Here is a 19400-nt window from a genome sequence, read left to right as displayed (position 1 = left end):
CAGGCATCCCCTGTCAGCCCTCCAGGGGAGAAGCCTGCCTTGCGTCTTCCAGCCTAGGCTGCTGGCCCCAGGACTCCAGCCTCCACCTCCTTAGTCACGTGGATACCTACTCCGGGTGTGCCTTGCCACTTCTGTCTCTTACGGGGACACCTGTAAAAGTTCCAGCCAGATAATACATAGAGATCTCATTGTGAGACCCTGAATCACATCCGCAAGGGAGGGGCTTTTTACCGGGTAAGGTCATGTTCACAGGCTCCCGGGATTAGGACAGACACATCCTTCTAGAGCCCACCATGACCAGGATGGGTCATCACAGCCTTCTTTCCTCCCGAGCCTAGACTTGGCCGTTTGACTGGTCCCCACCCAGAGCAAACCCAGAGCAGACCCGCTTACCCTCTCAAACCGAGGCCGGCTCTCTGTTTCTTCAGAGTCCAGGCTTCCATACATTTTCTACCCAGACAGAGTAACTCCTGGGGATAAGGAGCCCACTACCCTCTGTTGAGGCTTCACTGATCAGAACTCCCCTTGTCCCCAGGAATCCTGTACATCAACCCGGCAGACCTGGGATGGAGCCCTCCGGTGAGCAGCTGGATTGAGAAGAGGGAAATGCAGACGGAGAGAGCCAACCTCACCATTCTGTTTGACAAGTACCTACCGGCCTGCCTGGACACACTCAGAACAAGGTAGGCCTTGAAGCCCAGCACAGGAGCCCATCAGCTCACACCTGATAGCCCGCTGATGTCCTGTTCTGTCCCTGAAGACAGATGTCCCCAGAGCCTTCCTCTCTGGGCTGGCAGGGGGCAGAGGTGGCACATGTTACCAGGAGCCTCTTGTCTGCTCAGGCAAGAGTATGGAGGAAGTCTGCAGAGCCTGTGGGTTGTACTATGAGGTGACCGTCCTGAGATCCTTCACACTGCAGGGCATACAGCTGGCCTCCTTAGAAATGATACACATGTCTGCTGAGCAGACCCGGGGTGATGATGACACATGTCAGGGAGAAACAGGGCCTGCTTCCTGTCACCGGCTGAGTATGACCACTGCCCAGATAACGCAGGACCCGATCAAGCGTGTCAATCCTCCATTCTGGCCCCTGGGACTCTGCAGATTCACTTTTCCTCTTACGGGTTTGCAAAAGTAAAAGCAATAATTGCTAACCACTTAGCCCGTAAATAAAAGAATGAGTGCTCTTAAAAAGGAGACTTACTACAGCAGGAATTTTGCAGGTGCCTGCGGAGGGAGGCTCGGGGTCTGGAACCTGGTTTTGTTCTATCCTTTCTTGCCAGTCGACGTGCGCTTCCCGGAGTCAGGCAGCCAGCCTCCTAGTTCAGCCAAGTCCAACCATCAGCGGTCAGGGCTGGGGAGGCGGCGTGGCTCAGGGATCCGAAATTCCCAAACCTTCACCGAGGTAGGGTCAGGATGATGTTTCTGGGAAACGAAGGCCACTGCTCAGAACGATTCCTGAGTGGGACGGAGCAGAGCTCGCAAGCACGGAGGTGGGGGGGAAAGGGATCTGCAGGTGGCAGGAGGCCCGGGCACTGTCCCAACCAAGAAGTATTTTCCCGATCTGCCCCATTTTCCGAAACCTTGAAAAGTCTCCAGCCCCTGTGGCCTGTGAGCTTTTTATGGCCTTGGGATCTAATGAGATAAAGCAGCCCGGGTGGCAGGTGAGGCTGAAAAACAGGCACGAGTGGTCAATGGTGCAGGCGGGCCAGGGAGGTAATACTCCACGGGAAGGGCAGGTTAGGGGAAAGTAGCGAGTGTACCCCTGTCCTACATCATTTGCTGAAACACTGATCTGGTAGAGCCTGTGGCTGAAAGTCGGGTTTTTTCTGACTCTGGGCTTTTAGGACAAGAGATGCCAAACTCTTCTCTGTTGTGTGTGTGCGCGCGCGTGAAGAAGAGCGTGCACTGGCCTCCACACCAAGCTTCGGAGATGCTGGCAGTGTGCAGTCTGTCTAGAGGCAGTCCCCTGCCCCTATGTCTGAACTCTGTGGCCACCAAGGACAAAACACGTCCGTGGTGTACGGAGCCCGTGTGGGGTGCGTTGAGGGCTCACGCGATTCCTAAGAGGGCAAAGCATCCGTGGGCAGGGACTGAGGTTCTGTGCTGTGCCCTGGGTACCACGGCTGTCAGGAACCAGGCACAGGCTTCCAGCTCGGATTTCCCTCGTAAGGCCAGCTTTTGGGGGGCCCTGGTACCACAGAGCTGTGGGAGGTCCACACGTAATCATTTTTATATTGAACAAGCTGGCCTCATAAGGGGGGGATTATAAACCAACTTGATTTTGTTTCCTACTGCTCCTTCAAAACCCCTTTTTATGTGGCTGGTCCTCCTCCCTCCCCTACATGAAATCTAGGTCCCCATTTGTGACTTTCCTGGTCATTCTGCCAGTCATTCAGAAACACGGCTTCACTTCTAGGGACACACATGTGAAAACCTGGAAAAGCAAACTCCATTTACAGGGAAAGCTTCTGTCCCTGCCCCCCGCTCAGGCCTGCTCTCACCTGCAGTGAGAAAGGAGGGCTTGACATCTTTTCTCCTCATTCCTCTACCCCCGCCCCCCACCGACCCCCAACCATCTGTAGCTTCTGCCCCCTTAGGGTCAAACAGGGACAGAGAAAAGAGAAGGGCAGGAAAGGCCTTAATGGCTGGAACCAGCATTGTCTGAGTTACCCTAAGTGTGGCAGATGTCAAATCTGACTCTCTCTTGAAGATTCTGAATTCCTTGGCCCCTCTGCCATCACTGGAGACTTCCGTGGTGCCTTTCTTGGAAGTAAGAAATGCCTCTCCACCAGCCAGTCATGCAGGCTCCTCCTGCAAAGCCCTCCGGCAACCCTTGGCTTTTGGACCACCCCTGGATCCCAGGAAATGCTCACGCCCCTTTGCTTTAGTGAACTGGGGTACAAGCTGCCCCAGGAAGCCAGCTCCCCACACTCCATTGCGAGATAAGCAGGAGTCCTTGGGCTTCCCAAGCACCTGTCCCTTCCCGCCTCAGAGCAGCTGTGCAATCCCTTCCCTAGCGCTGTGCCAGGCCAGCACCTGCCTTCCCTGTGAGCTCTCCTTCAAGCCCCAAATGATAATTTCTCTCCCCTGCAGCATCTCCCACTTTGACCCTCTCTATCCCCTGAGAAGACCAGGGCCCCACAGTTGTCTGGAACCTGTTGGCAATGGTCCATGTAGTCGGCCTCTGTTGCCTTGGTGCCTCATGCAGAACCAGGCCTGAGACAGTGAGACATGAACCTTCTATCACAAATCACAGTGGGAAAAATGAAGGCAAGCCTGTCAGTCCTTAATTTTCTCATCCCTCTTGCAAGTGGTGCCTAGACCACGGGACAGCCTCATGGTAGTGTTGCCGTAAGGACCGCCGCCTGGTGAGAGCTGAGCACGACGGGATGCTGCAGAGGGGTGCCCATGTGCACGTGTGTGCTCGCAGGGGGGTGAACATGCCTGTGCCTGTGCACACGCGCACGCTCACACTCATACTCCCTCGTGCACAGAGGCATCTCTTGGTACCTGTCCTTCAGTCAGGACCTCCAAACCCAGTGTGGAAAGTTCACAGGCCAGGGCGAAGAGAGCTGTGTTTCCAGAAGACAAACCCCATCAAGCAAATCATGAGTGTGTAAAGTGAACATCTGTTGTTCCCCCTCTGCCCCCACTCCCGCAAGACTCTGGGTCCCGAGAACAGCTTTTCTGTGTGGCTGAACTGAGGGAAGGACCTGAAGGAGAGGAAGGACCAGCCTCAGCCTCAGCCCTGCACCCTCCTGACCCTTGAGGAAACGGTGAGGGAGTGACGATGAGATTTTACCCGACCGTGTCACAGTGGTCTACACCCCCGCCGATGACAGAGAGGAGCAGTCGGTGTGCAGAGAAGGGAAGGGCTGATGGGGAAGGTCCCAGAGGAAGGGCCACGAGAAAGAACCTTCTCAGAACACTCTGAGCCGCTCTTACTGAGGAGCCTATGAGAGTGAAGGCTTATGTCATCCCCACGTAATCCCAAAGAACTGACGGGTCACAGGTCGCCCCAAAACCAAGTAGGTTCCAACAGGCCTCCGGCATGGAAAAGGCAGTGTCACCCGGCGTTTCGGGGTCCCTCTTTGCAGATTCAAGAAGATAATTCCGGTCCCAGAGCAGAGCACGGTCCAGATGCTGTGTCACCTTCTGGAATGTCTCCTGACTGAGGAGGACGTCCCCGCCGACAGCCCCAAGGAAACGTACGAGCTGTATTTTGTGTTTGCGGCCATCTGGGCTTTTGGCGGAGCGATGGTCCAGGACCAGGTAAGAGGACGTGCCGTGGTTAACCCCCACGTGCAAACCCACAGTGGCAAAAACCAGTCTTCCAGCAAAGATCTGGAGAAAGAGGACCGCTAGATGTCAGAATGAACATGAAGGCATCAGACTATTTGGTTATCCGGCGTTGATCTGCTAAAGACATCAGCCCCCAGAGAAGGGCCTCTTGGAGTGAGACAGATGAGCTCGGGCTATGTTTTGAGCTCCTGCTTTTGGAGTTAGTGATGTATCCCGATTTCTTGGGGAGTTGCAATGTTTCTGGAACAGAGGTGTATGTCCACTGCTTTGCAAGTAATGTGTGTTTGATGGATGGAGTGATGCTGTGTTACAGAAGCCTTAAAGGGCGGAATCCCCTTAGCATTCTAGAATAAGTGCGGTATGAATGTCTCCGTGCCAGACCAGAGTTAATCACCACGTCTCCAATCCCCCAAAACCCCAAGCTGTCCACAGGAGCGTGGACCAAAGGTTAAATGACATCTAGGGTTAGGAAAACAAATCACTATTTCTATCGTGGTATTGGCTGCTGTGGCCTCAGATATGGGGGTAGGGATGTTGGCTTTGGAATATCTTGGCATCCTATTCCTAACCCTTCTAATATCCCCATACTTTTTCTTTTCTTTTCTTTTAAAAATTTTATGAATTTATCAGAGTGATCACGAGCTGGGGTAGGGGAGGGAAGGAGAAGGAGAAGCAGGGAGTCCGAAGCGGGGCTTGATCCAGGACCCCAGGATCATGACCTGAACTGAAGGCAGATGCTTAACTGACAGAGCCAACCAGCACCACCACCCCCCACAGACATTTTCTTGGCTTAGTTTTCTCCAAATGACAAGTTCTTTATCTGGAAACATAAGATTCAAGGTTAGGTAAGGCAGCCTTGGACAGCTGCCTCCCGCTGTCAGGCAGTGTCCCATGGGGGCTGAGGGCACGGACTCCGGATTTGAATTCTAGCTTTGCCACTCAGGACCTGGGAGATGTTGGGCAAATCCCTTCCCCTCCCCCTACCTTACTTCCTGCCTGTGTTCGAAGGCGATGAGGGTGCCCAGTTTCTATGGCAGTTGTAAGGTTACAGGAAGGGATAGTGTTTGCGATCGTCCAACACAGATACATGCAAAGTTCTTAAAATCATGCTGGAGCACATACATGCTTATTAATAGTCGTCTCGTACCAGAAACACTCAGTTTCAGAGCAAGTCTCAGTGCCCCCCTCGTTGCAAGGGATCAAAACAAGCTGTAGTGGGTGGACAGTTCGGATTTACTCTTTTTGGTCTGGGTTGATCGGAGGCTCTTCTGAGGAGAGAGGTAGAAAGTTTCAGCCTCCCAAGGCTAAGCCGTGTTCTAGAATCCAAGATGGCGGTGAGCCGGGAGCGCAAATTTCGAATGACTAAGAATTTCTTGTCCATTTGCACAGGCCCTGGGTGTTAGCATCTGTCTTCCCTCCCTTCCCTCCCTGAGATGCTCTTTGGTGCTCCACATTCAGAACGCAGCTCTCGCAGGCTCCCAGGATGTGTGCCTCTCTCCATTGCCGGAGACGGATGTTGGGCAGGGGTGGGGGTGGGGGTGCACATACCCAAACTGGGAGTGAGGCATCTGAGAATTTCACTTTGCCTCTCGTGCTCTTTGGAGATTCCCCATGGACTGCTGCTTTGACAGCTTTCCGTTTCCCCTTTGAGGCAAGGAATCCAGCAGGATGGATGAGACCTTGCCCAAGTACTGAGATCCAAAAGGCACAGGTTACTGCTTTCCAGCAAATGCAGGCCTGACCTTTCAACAGCTCGTGTGTCAGATAGCAACGCTGCTGGGCTTCTCCCCCGTGTTGGTGCTTAGCAGGCAGTGGGGGCTCAGGGTGAAGACCCTTGGTCAATTTCTCTATGGCAGTACACATTTAAATCCACTCAACTCTTTTTAAAAGCCTGGGAGAAAGCATGCCTCCAGGCATCCCAGGCCCTGGAGCACTTGGAGCCACAGGCAGCCATGCTCGCACATGGGGAGAGGACGAGGGAGAAAGCTTTTAGCAGCAGGGGAGGCCCAAGACCCTGACACCAGCCACATTCAAGCCAAACACCAGAAATAGTGCCCTAAGTAGAAAAACAGGAAGCTGGCCAAAATATTCACACCAGGAACAGCGGTGGTGCTGATGTTTGTAAAGCTGTCATTAAAGCCAAGGAGAAAGTCGATTTGCAGCCCATACCCGAGTTGGAGCTCCAAAAGCAAGACGAGGTTCTCAATAAACACTTTGCAAGGGTCACAGGAAATGGTGATGTCTCAGAGAGCGCCAGCTCTCTGGGACCAAACACCTGAGTCCAACTCATGGTGCCTCCATATGCTTCTAGAAGCCATCCTTTTCAGTTTCTGTCTTTTCATGTATCAGATAGGAACAGTTGGTATTAGCCAGGAGAGCTCGGAGCCTGGGGAGCATCAGGTGAGCTGATGTTACAGCCCAGACTCTTGTGCAGTATACAGATGGACCTCAGTGTCCTCAAGTTCAAGGGGCAGGGAGGGGCCACAGGACTGTCCAGATCCAAAGACAGTGGGGTGTCCGAAGGGGCCTCTTCGTGAAGGTCACTGCTGAAGAGACATCCAAGGAACTGAACCGAGACAGCACTCCTGGCCGACTCAGCAGAGGTGACCCTGGCTTTAGTGTCCCATTACGGTGGAGGTGAGGTCATGTGCCGATACTGGAGAGGAGACAGTGCTGGTAGGACCCATCAGCAGTGGGGTGGGGGCTGGTTCCGTGACCCAGAAGCTCAAGGTCAAATTGGAGGCGGGGAAAGAAGATCCACCCAACCTCCTTTGTTCTAGAGGTGGCCTGGGATTTTCCACAGAAATCTAGAACAAGGTTTTTTAATAAGAAGTTAAAAGTCTTGAAGGGTTTTATCCAGGAGCTAAAAATGGGTTTTTTTCCAGGTCTTCTGATTGTAGAGCCCAATATGGAGAAGATAGAGCACTCCCTTCATTTGAAGTCGGGTCAGAAGAAGAACAGCAAGCAAACTGTCCTTCTATTAGACCTTGTTTCTGTTCTAATTCGAAAGCAAAAAAATTTTTAAAAACACACACACTTAATAAAACTAAAAAATAAATAAGAAAGCAAAAGTATTCAATCGTACTTACCCAGTAAGAGACAGAACAAGGAGTTCCATTTCCTGCAAATCCAGAATCACTGCCACGCACCCAGCTTCCCCATTTGTCCAGCCTTCAAATTCCATCTTTGTCCTGCCCTCCAGAAACATTCCCTAAAATGCCCAATCCAGGGGCACCCCAGTGGCTTCATCTGTGAAGTGTCTGCCTTTGGTTCAGTTCACGATCCCAGAGTCCTGGGATGGAGCCCTGTGTCTGGCTCCCTGCTTGGTGGGGAGCCGGCTTCTCCCTGTCCCTTTGCCCTTCCCTCCACTCGTGTTCTCTCTCTCTCCCAAATAAATAAAATCTTAAAAAAATAATAAAATGCCCAATCTGGGTCTTTTTTAAGGTTTTCTTTTTTGGGATGTTTCCTAGGTCTGCCTGTTCAAAAAATAGGCTTCCTGCCAGTAGTGTGCAGATATGCTCTGGGGGTGTGTATATGTGTGTGTGCACGCACGTACGTACATGTTGTGTGTTTCAGCTTGGACACAATGAGATTATTTGAGTCTACTGGATGTCCAGCCCTATCCTGAGGGGCTGTTGATCTCATGCATATGCATGTAAATTATATGTCCCTACCTGCTCCTTCTGTCAGAAAAAGCAGCACAACTTTTTCTCTGCTACTCCTACATCTTAGACATTTTAGCTCTTAGAGGAAGCTAGAAGTCCTCTTTTCTAGGATGCTCCCTCTACAGATGAGGGAACTGAGGCCTTTCTTACCCTGCCACCCTGTGCCCCCCGATGACAACAGCCACCATCTTACTCATCCTGTCCCTGACCACCACCCTGAAATGGCTGAGTCTCGGCTCTCTGGGAGGCTGTGGGTCCATCTATCTCTTTTCAGGAGCTCTCGGCCACATTTTGCCCATCTTGGGGTCACGGGTGCCCCCCCCAGTATTCTTACACCCCTCTCCCTGCACCCCGCAAGGATGCTCAGAGGCAGTGTCGGCCGCGTGGTCAAGCAGGGCACACGCACCTGCTCAGGGCTGGCCCCCTGCGCCGCTGTGGCTCATCAGGGCTGATCCTCGGGGAAGTAGCATCTTCCTGGAGAAGCTGCTCCTTCAAGCAAAGCATCTCACCTTCCCACTCTGACCTCCTGCCTGAGACCAGGGCAGCGTGTCCAAGCTTCGGAAACCCTGGAGAGCCTTGCCCCCTGACCCGCTCTGTGTTGGCAGCTCGTGGACTACCGAGCGGAGTTCAGCAAGTGGTGGCTGACGGAGTTCAAGACGGTCAAGTTCCCCTCCCAGGGAACCATCTTTGACTACTACATAGACCCAGCAACAAAGAAATTCGAGCCTTGGTCCAAGCTCATCCCCCAGTTTGAATTTGACCCCGAGATGCCCCTGCAGGTAAGTGTGGCCGAGGATGTATGGTTGCCCCAAGGACCTTTGGTGGCTCTGGTGGCAGCCTCTTTATCAGCAGCCAAGCATTTTCACCTTGCAGGAACTTGTCATCCCCCGCTACACAGTTTTTGAGAGGAAATCCTAGTGCAAGGAACCCACAGATCCACCCCCCCACACACACAAAGACTAGGTAACTTGATTACCAGACTCCACTGGCATCCTGAGGAACAGAGTGGGGAGACGGCAGGGCAGAAGGTTCCCAGACCCTATAGGGAGGCTGCAGGGAGGCAGACAGAGCCGGCAGAGGTGGGAGGGCGCGCTCCACCAGGAGAAGAGCTTATGGGATGCTCTTACTGCGCATATGAAGGAGGAAGACCCTCCTGCCGTAGCAGCCAGCACCGCCGTGCCTCTTCTGACCGGCTCCAGAAAGTTCTTGCCAGGCCCTGTCACTCCCACGAGCCCCTGGCACACTCACTGTGTTCTCACTGCAGGCTTGTTTGGTGCACACGAGCGAGACCATCCGAGTGTGCTACTTCCTGGAGCGGCTCGTGCGGCGGCGGCGGCCCGTCATGCTGGTGGGGACCGCGGGCACGGGCAAGTCAGTGCTGGTGGGGACCAAGCTGGCCAGCCTGGATGCCGAGGAGTACTTGGTGAAGAGCGTGCCGTTCAACTACTACACCACGTCAGCGATGCTGCAAGGTGAGGGCCCGGAACGCGTGGAGGTTGAGGGGCGGGGGAGGGGGTGTCTGAGTGGCCACGTGCCCGGACATGGAAATGGAGCAAAGCATCAGCACCTGTTCGGCCTGACGTCCCCTGTGCCCACCCTCCCTCCCGCCTCTCCTGTCCTTTCTCCACCCCAGCACCTCTGTTCCACTCCTCCTGCACTCTCAACACTGACTTTCTCATCTCGCCTCCTGCCTTCCTCCCTGGCCTCTCAGATCCCTCCCAGGCCAGGAGTTCAACACAGAGCAGTTCTCAGTACCTGGATGCTAAGGAGAGCTGACATCCAGCGAAGGATTGCCACAGGCTTGTAGAAGAGGCTCTAGGGATCATTTCCTTCACCTTTCCTGTCTTAGAGATAGGGAAACTGAGGCTCGGGGAATGTACACAATTGCCCAAGGTCACCATCAAGCAGCAAGGCAGGCGGGGTGCATCCAGCCTTCTGAGCATGCGGGGTGTGCTTTTCATGGGGAATTGAGTGCTGGGCTCTTGAGTGGACACAGGTCCTCTAGGTGTGGCTTCAGGGTCACAGGCTCCCCCCAGAAAAGGAGTTTTCCCCTTGCTAGAGTCTCTTTCTCCTTGACTCTCACTATCTGTAGGGACTCCCTGAATATAGAAACAATATATAAAAATGCTCATCACTTGAACCCTAGGAGCAACTCCCTTTTCAAGAGGTGCCTGCGCCAAGTTCCTGGTGATGGGAGAGCACCGGTAGGGCTGGGGTTGGGGTGAGCCCGGCTCATATTCTTCTCCCTGCAACTTCGCCATGCTTCCTGCAGGAGACCACAGTGCATGGCCAAACCCACAATTCAAAACCAGAGACCAGGAATTCCCGGCACCGGGTTGTTTGCAGACTGGGAAATCAGAAGCCATAGCTTAGCACATGGAAAGTGAGCCTGGCACATTGCCTGTCCGACATCCAGGCCGCAGGCCAGCAGAGTTGCAAAACAGATTTCACTGCAACCTCCTCTTGCTCAGCCTGGACCCGTCTCATTTACCCCATCCTTCTGCACTGCCCCCCACCCCAGCAAGAACCCCAGAGTCACCCAGCTTGGTATTGGCAGTGTTCTGCCTCTCTAGCTCCCACAGAGAGAACAGCTCACTTCCCTCCCTCCTTCTCCCTATCCTGCCAGCTCTTCTGGGGCCGGGGTCCCAGCCAGCTCTGGGTGCTGCTGGGTACCCCACTGTCTGCTCCCTGCCTCCCAGTGCAGTCAGGCACCCAGAGCCCCTCAGTGACATAGAGACTCTCCATTTCTTTGTCAAGTGAGCCTCTGGGCTGCATCCCCGGCCAGACTCCTAAATGTTCCATACGGTCCGTCCCAATTCAACAAGCGCCTGTCGTTCACACATGAACGTTAAGGAAGATAACGTGAAACGGCAGAGACTCACATCAGGACCTCTCAGTTGGTCAGTGACGTGAGCATCTTCTGTTTGAATAGCCAAAGAATATGCCATTTTTTTAAAATATTTTCTTATTTATTTGAGAGAGAGAGAGAGCATGTGAGCTCAAGCAGGTGGAGGGGCAGAGGGAGAGGGAGAAGCAGGCTCCCCACCAAGCAGAGTGCCCACCACAGGACTCGATCCCAGGACCCCAGGATCGTGACCGGAGACAAAGGCAGATGAAGAGTATGTGGATTTTTTTGTGCTCTTCATAAGGTAAACATCTGTAGGCATGAGGCATTTTTAAGTTTAATCTGCATGATTAATGTGTTTTGTCTACCATTTTCTGAAATCTGTGTGAGCAACAAAATTATCTCAATTTCTGTAGCGTAAATACTCCGACCATGGCCCATTTCCAGTTTCCAGTGTGATGCCTGTGAACGGGGCAGGCAGGAAGAGAGGCACAGCAGCTCCCCCTGTGTGGTGTTTCCACTTCCCAGACACTGTAGACAAAAATAATTTCAAGGGCACGGATGATGGTAGGACAAGGTAAAATAAATGAGATGCAATGAGCTTTGGGTATCTTTACCTTTCTTTTGAAGATAAGTTAAGTGGTTGTAAGTTTACTGAACTTGTTGTTGAAATAATGAGTATATTTAATACCCCAGCTGGCAAGACTCCCTCATTGTGCCAGGAAGCTCTCAGAAGGCAGCTCCAGTAAACCACTCGCTGTGTCCTTATTCCAGAAGGCTCAGCCACCATCATGGCGTGCCATGTCAGCAGTCATGTGACTAGCACCCAGTGGTGGTCATAAGCAGACTTCACCATGCCTGGCTGGCTCACACCTGAACACTGTTCTTGTTCACAGGAAGACAGGACTATGCACTCATTTGTAAGCCTAGAGTCCAGTGACTGATCAGATGATCAGACCTCCCCATTCACTCTGATTCTCACGCTGTTTATAGCTAGGCTAATAACAACAACGGACATTTAGCAAACACTCACCAAGTATGTGTCAGACACCAACCTGAGATTGGAATTTTGTACATTTTTAAATGATCTAATCCCGTCCAGCCCCATGAAGTAAGTCCTTGTATCATCCCCATGTTCTTGGGAAGAACATCAAGGCACAGAGAAGTTAAGTAAGCTACCCTACCTAGGCCACATAGTAAGTGACGGAGCCTGGGCTTGAACCCAGACAGTCCGACTTCCAAGGCTGTGCTCTTAACTCTGAGGTTAATCCTGCCTCCCTGGCAAGAAAATACTTTGAAAACAGCAATAAATATTTGCTCTTAGTGCTTTTACCTTTGGTGGGACCATTTGAGTATTCTGGAGGAGTTGTTTTCTGGAATCCTATTATAAGGATTCTTCATGTAGAAAAATACTTTAAATGGAGAATGAAAACTTATACTTGAGGAAAGGGAGATGACCTTCCTGCAGTGTCCGGACCTCTCTCTCTCTCATTCTGGGGCCCTAACCTGGAGGATTGTCCCCTCCTTGCCTGTTGAACACAGATCCAAAAGCATCAGATTGCTGTCAGTAGATCCAGGAGAACACTGGCTCCTTGCTCCTCGCTGGACGCAAATTTCTGCATCCTGTGACTTCCCCAGTGGTCTCTTGATCCCATCCATCCTCCACACTAGGGATGGATGAGGCAGGGGTCTCTAATCTCACCCATCCTGAAGGAAGTAGGAACTGGGGAGTCACCCAGAGCCCCAGAGGAGCCAACGAAAATGCCAGAGCAGAGCTCATACCCTTGACTCTGAGAAAATGCTGAAATCCCTTATTGGAATCCCCTGCCTCTTTCTTTGGTCACAATCCAAACAACTTTGTTTCTTTGGCTTCTCTGCCTAAAACATTTTAGAAGCAACAGAATGGCAGGTGTAAGGATGCCCACAACACTTAGAAAAGGGGGAGCCAGAAAGCTGATATCCAAGAGGAAATGGAAACTTTCACAATGGAGCTACAAGAACGCCAAGGGTAGCTGCTCTGCCCTGGACAAGAGGCAGATTCCCCCACCCACATCCTGACCCCAGCCCTCCTTTTGCCTCTTTTTACAGCCGAGTGTTTGCATTGCTGGTTATGCTTAAGACTCTGTGTAATTACAAAAGGATCGAATGTGTTGTGAAGCAGTCTGCCTCAAAGGGCAGGTAGTACACCCAGACAGATGTGCAAAATGTGCATTTATATTGGGTCCGTAGTGGCAAATGCTGAAGTCGCCTAATTATCCACATGACAGAGTGCCAAGCATTATTACAGAGAATGAGGGCATTCTGTATGAACAGAGTTGGAACTATGTCCACAGCTTTGTTGCACAAGAAAAGCAAGATACAGAAGAGAGTATACGGTATGCTCCAAAATGTGTCATGTTTAAAGAGAGATAGAACGATAAAGAACAAGGGGTGCCTGGGTGGCTCAGTCACTTAAGCATCCGGCTCTTGATCTCGGCTCAGGTCTTGAGCTCATGGGTGTGAGTTCGATCCCCACCTTGGGCTCTGCACTAAGCCTGGAGCCTACTTTAATAAAAAGGTGGGGGGGCGGGGAGAAGCTGAGGGTTGGTGGAGGGAGTTGGGTATGGAATGGTCTAGAAGAGTGGTGGGTATTAAGGAGGGCACTTGTGATGAGCCTAGGAGGTTGTATGTAAGTGATGAATCCTTGGGTTCTACTCCTGAAACCATCATTGCACTGTGTTGACTAGTTAGAACTTAAATAAAAATTTGAAGAAAAAACAAAAAGGAGATAAAATATTTATATATTTTTATACTTACATATACTTAGACTATCTCCAGGAGGACATACAATAACCTGATAATAGGTGCCCCTGGCAGAGGGAACTGGATGCTGAGAAGGACCTGGGAGAATTCCTTAAACTTTTTTTAAAAATTAAAAACTATTTAAAGCATGCAGAAATGTCCAAAAATAATAATAATATAACAGATGCCCCACCCAGATTTCACAGACGTTACAATCCTGTCATTTTTGCAGTGAATCTTAGCATTGAAAAGACACCCCCATCCTCCCTCCTGGCTCCTCTTTGAGGACTGAAGTCAATGTGTATCATTTCAAACTTACACCTTTTTTAAGTTTTTAAATTCCAGTTAACACATGGTATAATATTAACTTCGGGTATACAACAGAGTGATTCAGTACTTCCATAACTACCCCCTGCCCCTGTGCTCATCACAGGTGCCCTCTTTAATCCCCATCACCAAGTTCACACACACACCCCCACCGCCCCTCTGGGGACCCTCTGTTTGTTTTCTATACTTAAGAGTCTGTTTCCTGGTTTGCTTCTCTCTCCCCAGTCCCTTGCCCTTTTCTTATTTATTTCTGAAATTCCAGATACAAATGAAATTATATGGTCTTTGTCTTTCTCTGATTGACTTATTTCACTTAGCATTACGCTCTCTGGCTCCATCCACATCATGGCAAATGGCAAGATTTCATTCTTTTTTATGGCCGGGTGATATTCTATTTTATACACACCACATCTTCTTTTCTATTCATCAGTTGATGAACACTTGGGCTGTTTCCATAATTTGGTTATTGTAGATAATGCTGCTAAAAACATCGGGGTGCATGTATCCCTTTGAATCAGTATTTTTGTATCCTTTGGGTAAATAACTAGCAGTGCAATTGCTGAATCTTGGATAGTTCTTTTTTTGAGGAACTACCATGCCCTTTTCCATGGTGGCTGCACCAGTTTGCATTCCCACCAACAGAGCATGAGGGTTCCTCTTTCTCTGCTTCCTCATCAACACCTGTTGTTTCTTGTGTTGTTGATTTTAGCCATTCTGAGAGATGTGAAGTGATATCTCATTGTGGTTTTGATTTGGGTTTCCCTGATGATCAGTGACGCTGAGCAAAATGGATGAAAGACCCAAATAGGAGACCTGAAACCATGAGAATCCTAGAGGCGAACACAGATAGTAACCTCTTTGTCATCAGCCGAAGCAACTTCTTTCTAGATATGTCTCCTAAGTCAAGGAAAGTAAACGCAAAAATAAACTACTGGGGCTACATCAAAATAAAAAGCTTCTGCACAGAGAAGGAAATAATTAACAAAACTAAAAGGCAACCTATGGGATGAGAGAAGCTATTTGCAAATGATGTATCTGATAAAGTGTTAGTATCCAGAATATATAAAGAACTTAGACAACTCAACACCCCCAAAAAACAAATAATCCAATTAAAAAGTAGGCAGAAGACATGACTAGACTTTTTCCAAAGACATCCAGATGGCTAACAGACACGTGAAAGGATACAAATTTACACTTTTAGTACATATATGTACCCATAAAAATACACAATGTTGTGTTACAGTTACACTTTAAAATATATCATACTGGGGCGCCTGGGTGGCTCAGTGGTTTAAGCCACTGCCTTCGGCTCAGGTCATGATCTCAGGGTCCTGGGATCGAGTCCCGCATCGGGCTCTCTGCTTGACAGGGAGCCTGCTTCTCTCTCTCTCTCTCTGCCTGCCTCTCTGCCTACTTGTGATCTCTCTATGTCAAATAAATAAAAAATCTTAAAAAAAATAATAAAATAAAATATATCATACTGTAACTTCCTTTAGCAACTTTTTAAATCATTATCTGTTTAGATACATGTAGATCTATTTCACTGGTTTTTCACTGCTGTGCAGGATTCCATTGTGTGACTTAGCCTGTTTATCCATTTTCCCACTAAAGGCAGCAGATTTTTTTCGACATTTTCCCTTTAAAAAAAAAATCATTGAGTTATAATTGACCTACCACACATGGCACATATTAAAGTATATGGTTTGATAAGTTTTGAAATATTTACACACCTGTCATGCTATCACAACAGTTGAAATAATGAGCATATCCATCACTTCTGAAAGTGCCTCTCCCCCTTACCCTTCCACCCTGCCCATGCCTACACAAGCCTGACCTATTTCTGTCACAATAGGTTAGTTTGCATTTTCTAGAATCGTCTATAATGGAATTACAATATGCACTCTTTCTTGTCTGTTTTTTTTTCACTCAGCATGATCTCGAGATTTGCCATCGAGCATTTATCAACAATCCCTTCTTTTTGTTCTTGAATAGCAAGATAAAATATGTAAAACACTCAGAATGGGTCCTAACCTGCAATAAGGGCTTAGTAAATGGAAGCTATTATTATAATAATATCAAATCCTTCTTGATTTTAAGGATCTATAAATACTATGCAATAATTTCAAAACCCTACTGCCAAAACAAAAGGAACCCAAGCAAAAGAGGTGGTTAGAGGGTTTAACTTCAACTATACTAAAGGACATAAAGGACATGTTTTATGTAATGTTTATACTGTGCCAAACTTTGGGTCTTACCCCCTTGGTTCATTTAACCCTCCCTATCCAATGAGACAATGTCAGTAATGCCTTTGCCTGCATGCAGCAGAAAATCTGAGAATAATGACATAAACAGATTTTTTTTCATGCAACAAGAAGTCTTGAGGTAGGCAGTTGCAAATGCTAAATCAATGACTCAATGATATCAGTGCTATAATTTATATTCTCTCAGTTGCTCCCTCAGGGTGGCAGAATGGCTGCAGCTCCAGCCATCACATCTGCATTCCAAATGGAAAAAGGAAAAAGATGAAGGGGAGAGTTAGTGCCCATGTCAGGAAATAACAGCTCTCCAGAATCCCCAGTGATCTGGAACATCGCCACCCTAGCTGGAAAGCGACTAAAGAGAAGGAGCTTGGAAATGGGGTCCATGACAGACCCAGTAGTCTCTGTTTCGGCAAGATGAGAAAAATGAGGCTTGCAGGTGTGAAGTGACTTCCCTGAAAGTCACACAATGAGTTAATAGCCAAGCTGTCTTATTTCATGGCGCTTATAGCCTCATTCTGCTTGGATAAGACTGTACGTCATGCTTCTCGCTTTCTATAATAGAATGCCAGCTCCGCTTCTGTTCATCTGATATCTAGAGCACGTGGATAGATATCCCTTTGATAGTAAATAAAATAGGCCCTTCAGGTAGTCATCGAAACATCGGATTTCTATTGACTTCTCTCCAATAGCTGCCCAAAGCACCGATTTAGAACACTGACACCTCATGCTGAGGGAGGCAGGGACCCACGCGCCTCCCCATTCCCCCAGCTCCTGCAACCCCCACAAACCCAATGCATTGCTTTCGTTCCCTTTCCCGCATTACAATTTAATGATCTACCCTTGGGATCTGTTCAGGGTTCGTATGATCAAAGATCATTTTAAATTACTTTTATATCTCCTGCGAAACCCCAGTTGCAGGTTATGCCCATTCTGTAACCTGATATTCCTTTTGTAAGGATCCCTAATATGTGCCCTTTAGAATTTAGTGCCTGGAAAATTTTTGTTCATACAAAATGAGAGGCGGATTTGTTCCAGTAAGCCAGGATGACGTGGTTGCTCTCATTAAACACAGATTTAGTTCTGAGATTTCAGGTAGGCAGTTCATAAAGGACAGTGTGCAATACATTTTGATTTGGTTGTGATAACAGATGGGTCCAAAGACATTTCTTCTCTGGTATTATTTTAGAATCCCTGTTTAGTCTCTTAATTGGTCTGTTTATGTCTGTTTAAATACTTGAAGCCTCTGCTCATTCTTTTAGAAAATATAAGTAATTTTAAAACTAAAGAAATTTGCACTGACCCATAGACAGTATGGTCTAGGAAGAGAAAAAGGAGAAGCAAAGAAATGTACCAAGTCATTGATGGGCTTATATTCGCAGCACAAAGAGAGGAGGCTTAAAGATGATGCTGTTCACAATTTGGAATTCTCTAACTAGCCACCTGTGATTTAAATTATTAGTTGAACAAATATTTGAGTGCTTAATTGCCCTAATTGGTTAGGAATTCAGGCATCAGAACCTTTGTGTAATAGAGCTCTCCATAACCTTTTCATGAAAAGTTTGAGGTTGAACAGGACCAGAAAAGACCAGACTCTCGACCTCAAAGAGCCCCATCACACTTCCGTCATTACGACTGACAGCTTTTATCCACCTGTCTTGCTGTCTTTCAAAAAGGAGATAACACAAGATGAAATCACAAAAGATATGTCACCTCGTGGGCAGGACACGCTGCTCAGGACAAGCGAAGGCAGTTTCAGAGTATTAAAAAAAAAAAAGGAATACAATGTATGTTTCAGACAACAGAGAAACCATCGCGTAAATTTTGGTACCTCCAAATTATGGAACACAGTGCAGCAATTAAAATCATGTTTTAGGAGGATATGGTTTTACATAATGACGTTTACAGTACGTGGGTTGAATATATGTATATTTTATAAATAGAATGTGCAGTATAATTCTGATTTTGTAAAGGAGAAATGGAACAGCGTGAATAGACAGGGATAAAATGCATTACAATATTGAAACTAATGGCTCCTGAGAGGTGATCGAATCCCAGATAATTTTCACTTTCATCATTATGATTTTCTGTGTTTTTTAATCTTTATATCCTGAATATGTATTCTTTTAGCGAGCGTGCAGAGCACATTACATTTGGAGAGAATAAATGCAAAGTCCTTCCAGTAATAATGGAAATGTCTTAACTCATGAAAAAACTAGATGATGCGGGAAGAAAAGAATTCCAAGGAAAGGAAAATCGGTGTGAAGTCGGACAGGATTTAATGCTAAGGATCTCTGTCAAAAACGTGGTCAGGCAGTGAGTTCACCAAACTGGGGCATTGTCAGGGGCAGAAGCCACGTCATGAGAGCGCTCGAGTGGTTCATGGTACAATGACACCAGGTGACCCAGTTTAGAGTCCTGGACAGGAATGGCCAGGGCAGCCCTAGATGGGGACTGAGGTGTGAAGGCTTCTAAGGGTTCTCTCCCTAAGAGATGTATGAGAGAGGCACTAGAATCAGTTATCTACGGACCTAGATCCTAATTCCAGCAAGACTTGTAACCTGCCTTAGCCTCTGTTTTCTTAGTTACAGAATGGCGGTAATGTGTCTTTCGTTGCCATTCATGGGGTTTATCATAAAATTCATTCATTCACTTCTTTGTAAGTGTCTTTCAGACACCCTACTGTGTGCTAGATAATGTTCTAGGTGCTGGGGTCAGGACAGAAAAACAGAAAAATGCCTGTCCTCATGGAGTTTATAGTGTGGAGAGGGTAAGATAATACATAAGACAAATAAGTAGGATATACAGCATTTTAATGAAATTTTAAGAAGAAATGAAGCAGGCACAGGGAATTGGGGGTGAGAAGTTAACTTTGGCCTTAGTGCAGGGCAGGGCTCACTGAGAAATGGCATTTGAGCAGACAAATGCCCGATGAAAATGAGGGAGCAAACTAGGCTGGCCTTTGGGAGAAAGGATGGCAGGCAGGAGCATCAGTTAGAGCAAAGGCCCTGTGGCAGCGAGTGTAACAGAGCAGGATGACTGGAGCAGAGAGTGTGGATGGGGGAGAATCAGAGAGAAAAACAGAGATACAAGGTTTACGGACGTACCCAGACTGGCTTTTGCCCCAGGCGAGATAGGATGCCCCAGGTGAGTTGTAAGCAGGAGACTGGCAGGATCTGATTCACATCTTGGCAAGGGGACTCCTGTCTACTCTTTTGG

At 48.5% G+C, this 19400-nt stretch overlaps 1 protein-coding gene across 1 annotated transcript in view; it reads left to right on the top strand.

Annotated features, from left to right (window-relative positions):
- Window positions 1-19400, top strand: part of DNAH9 (dynein axonemal heavy chain 9) — a 326713-nt gene that overhangs the window by 156447 nt on the left and 150866 nt on the right. The window contains 4 exon segments of the mRNA XM_045984493.1: window positions 536-683; window positions 4101-4275; window positions 8576-8749; window positions 9235-9442. Coding sequence (XP_045840449.1) covers window positions 536-683; window positions 4101-4275; window positions 8576-8749; window positions 9235-9442 — 705 coding nt within the window.

This window comes from Meles meles, chromosome 18 (assembly GCF_922984935.1).
Source record: "Meles meles chromosome 18, mMelMel3.1 paternal haplotype, whole genome shotgun sequence".
NCBI classification, from domain to species: domain Eukaryota; kingdom Metazoa; phylum Chordata; class Mammalia; order Carnivora; family Mustelidae; genus Meles; species Meles meles.
Note: the sequence above shows the minus strand (reverse complement) of the source record. Positions and strands in the feature narration are given on the sequence as shown.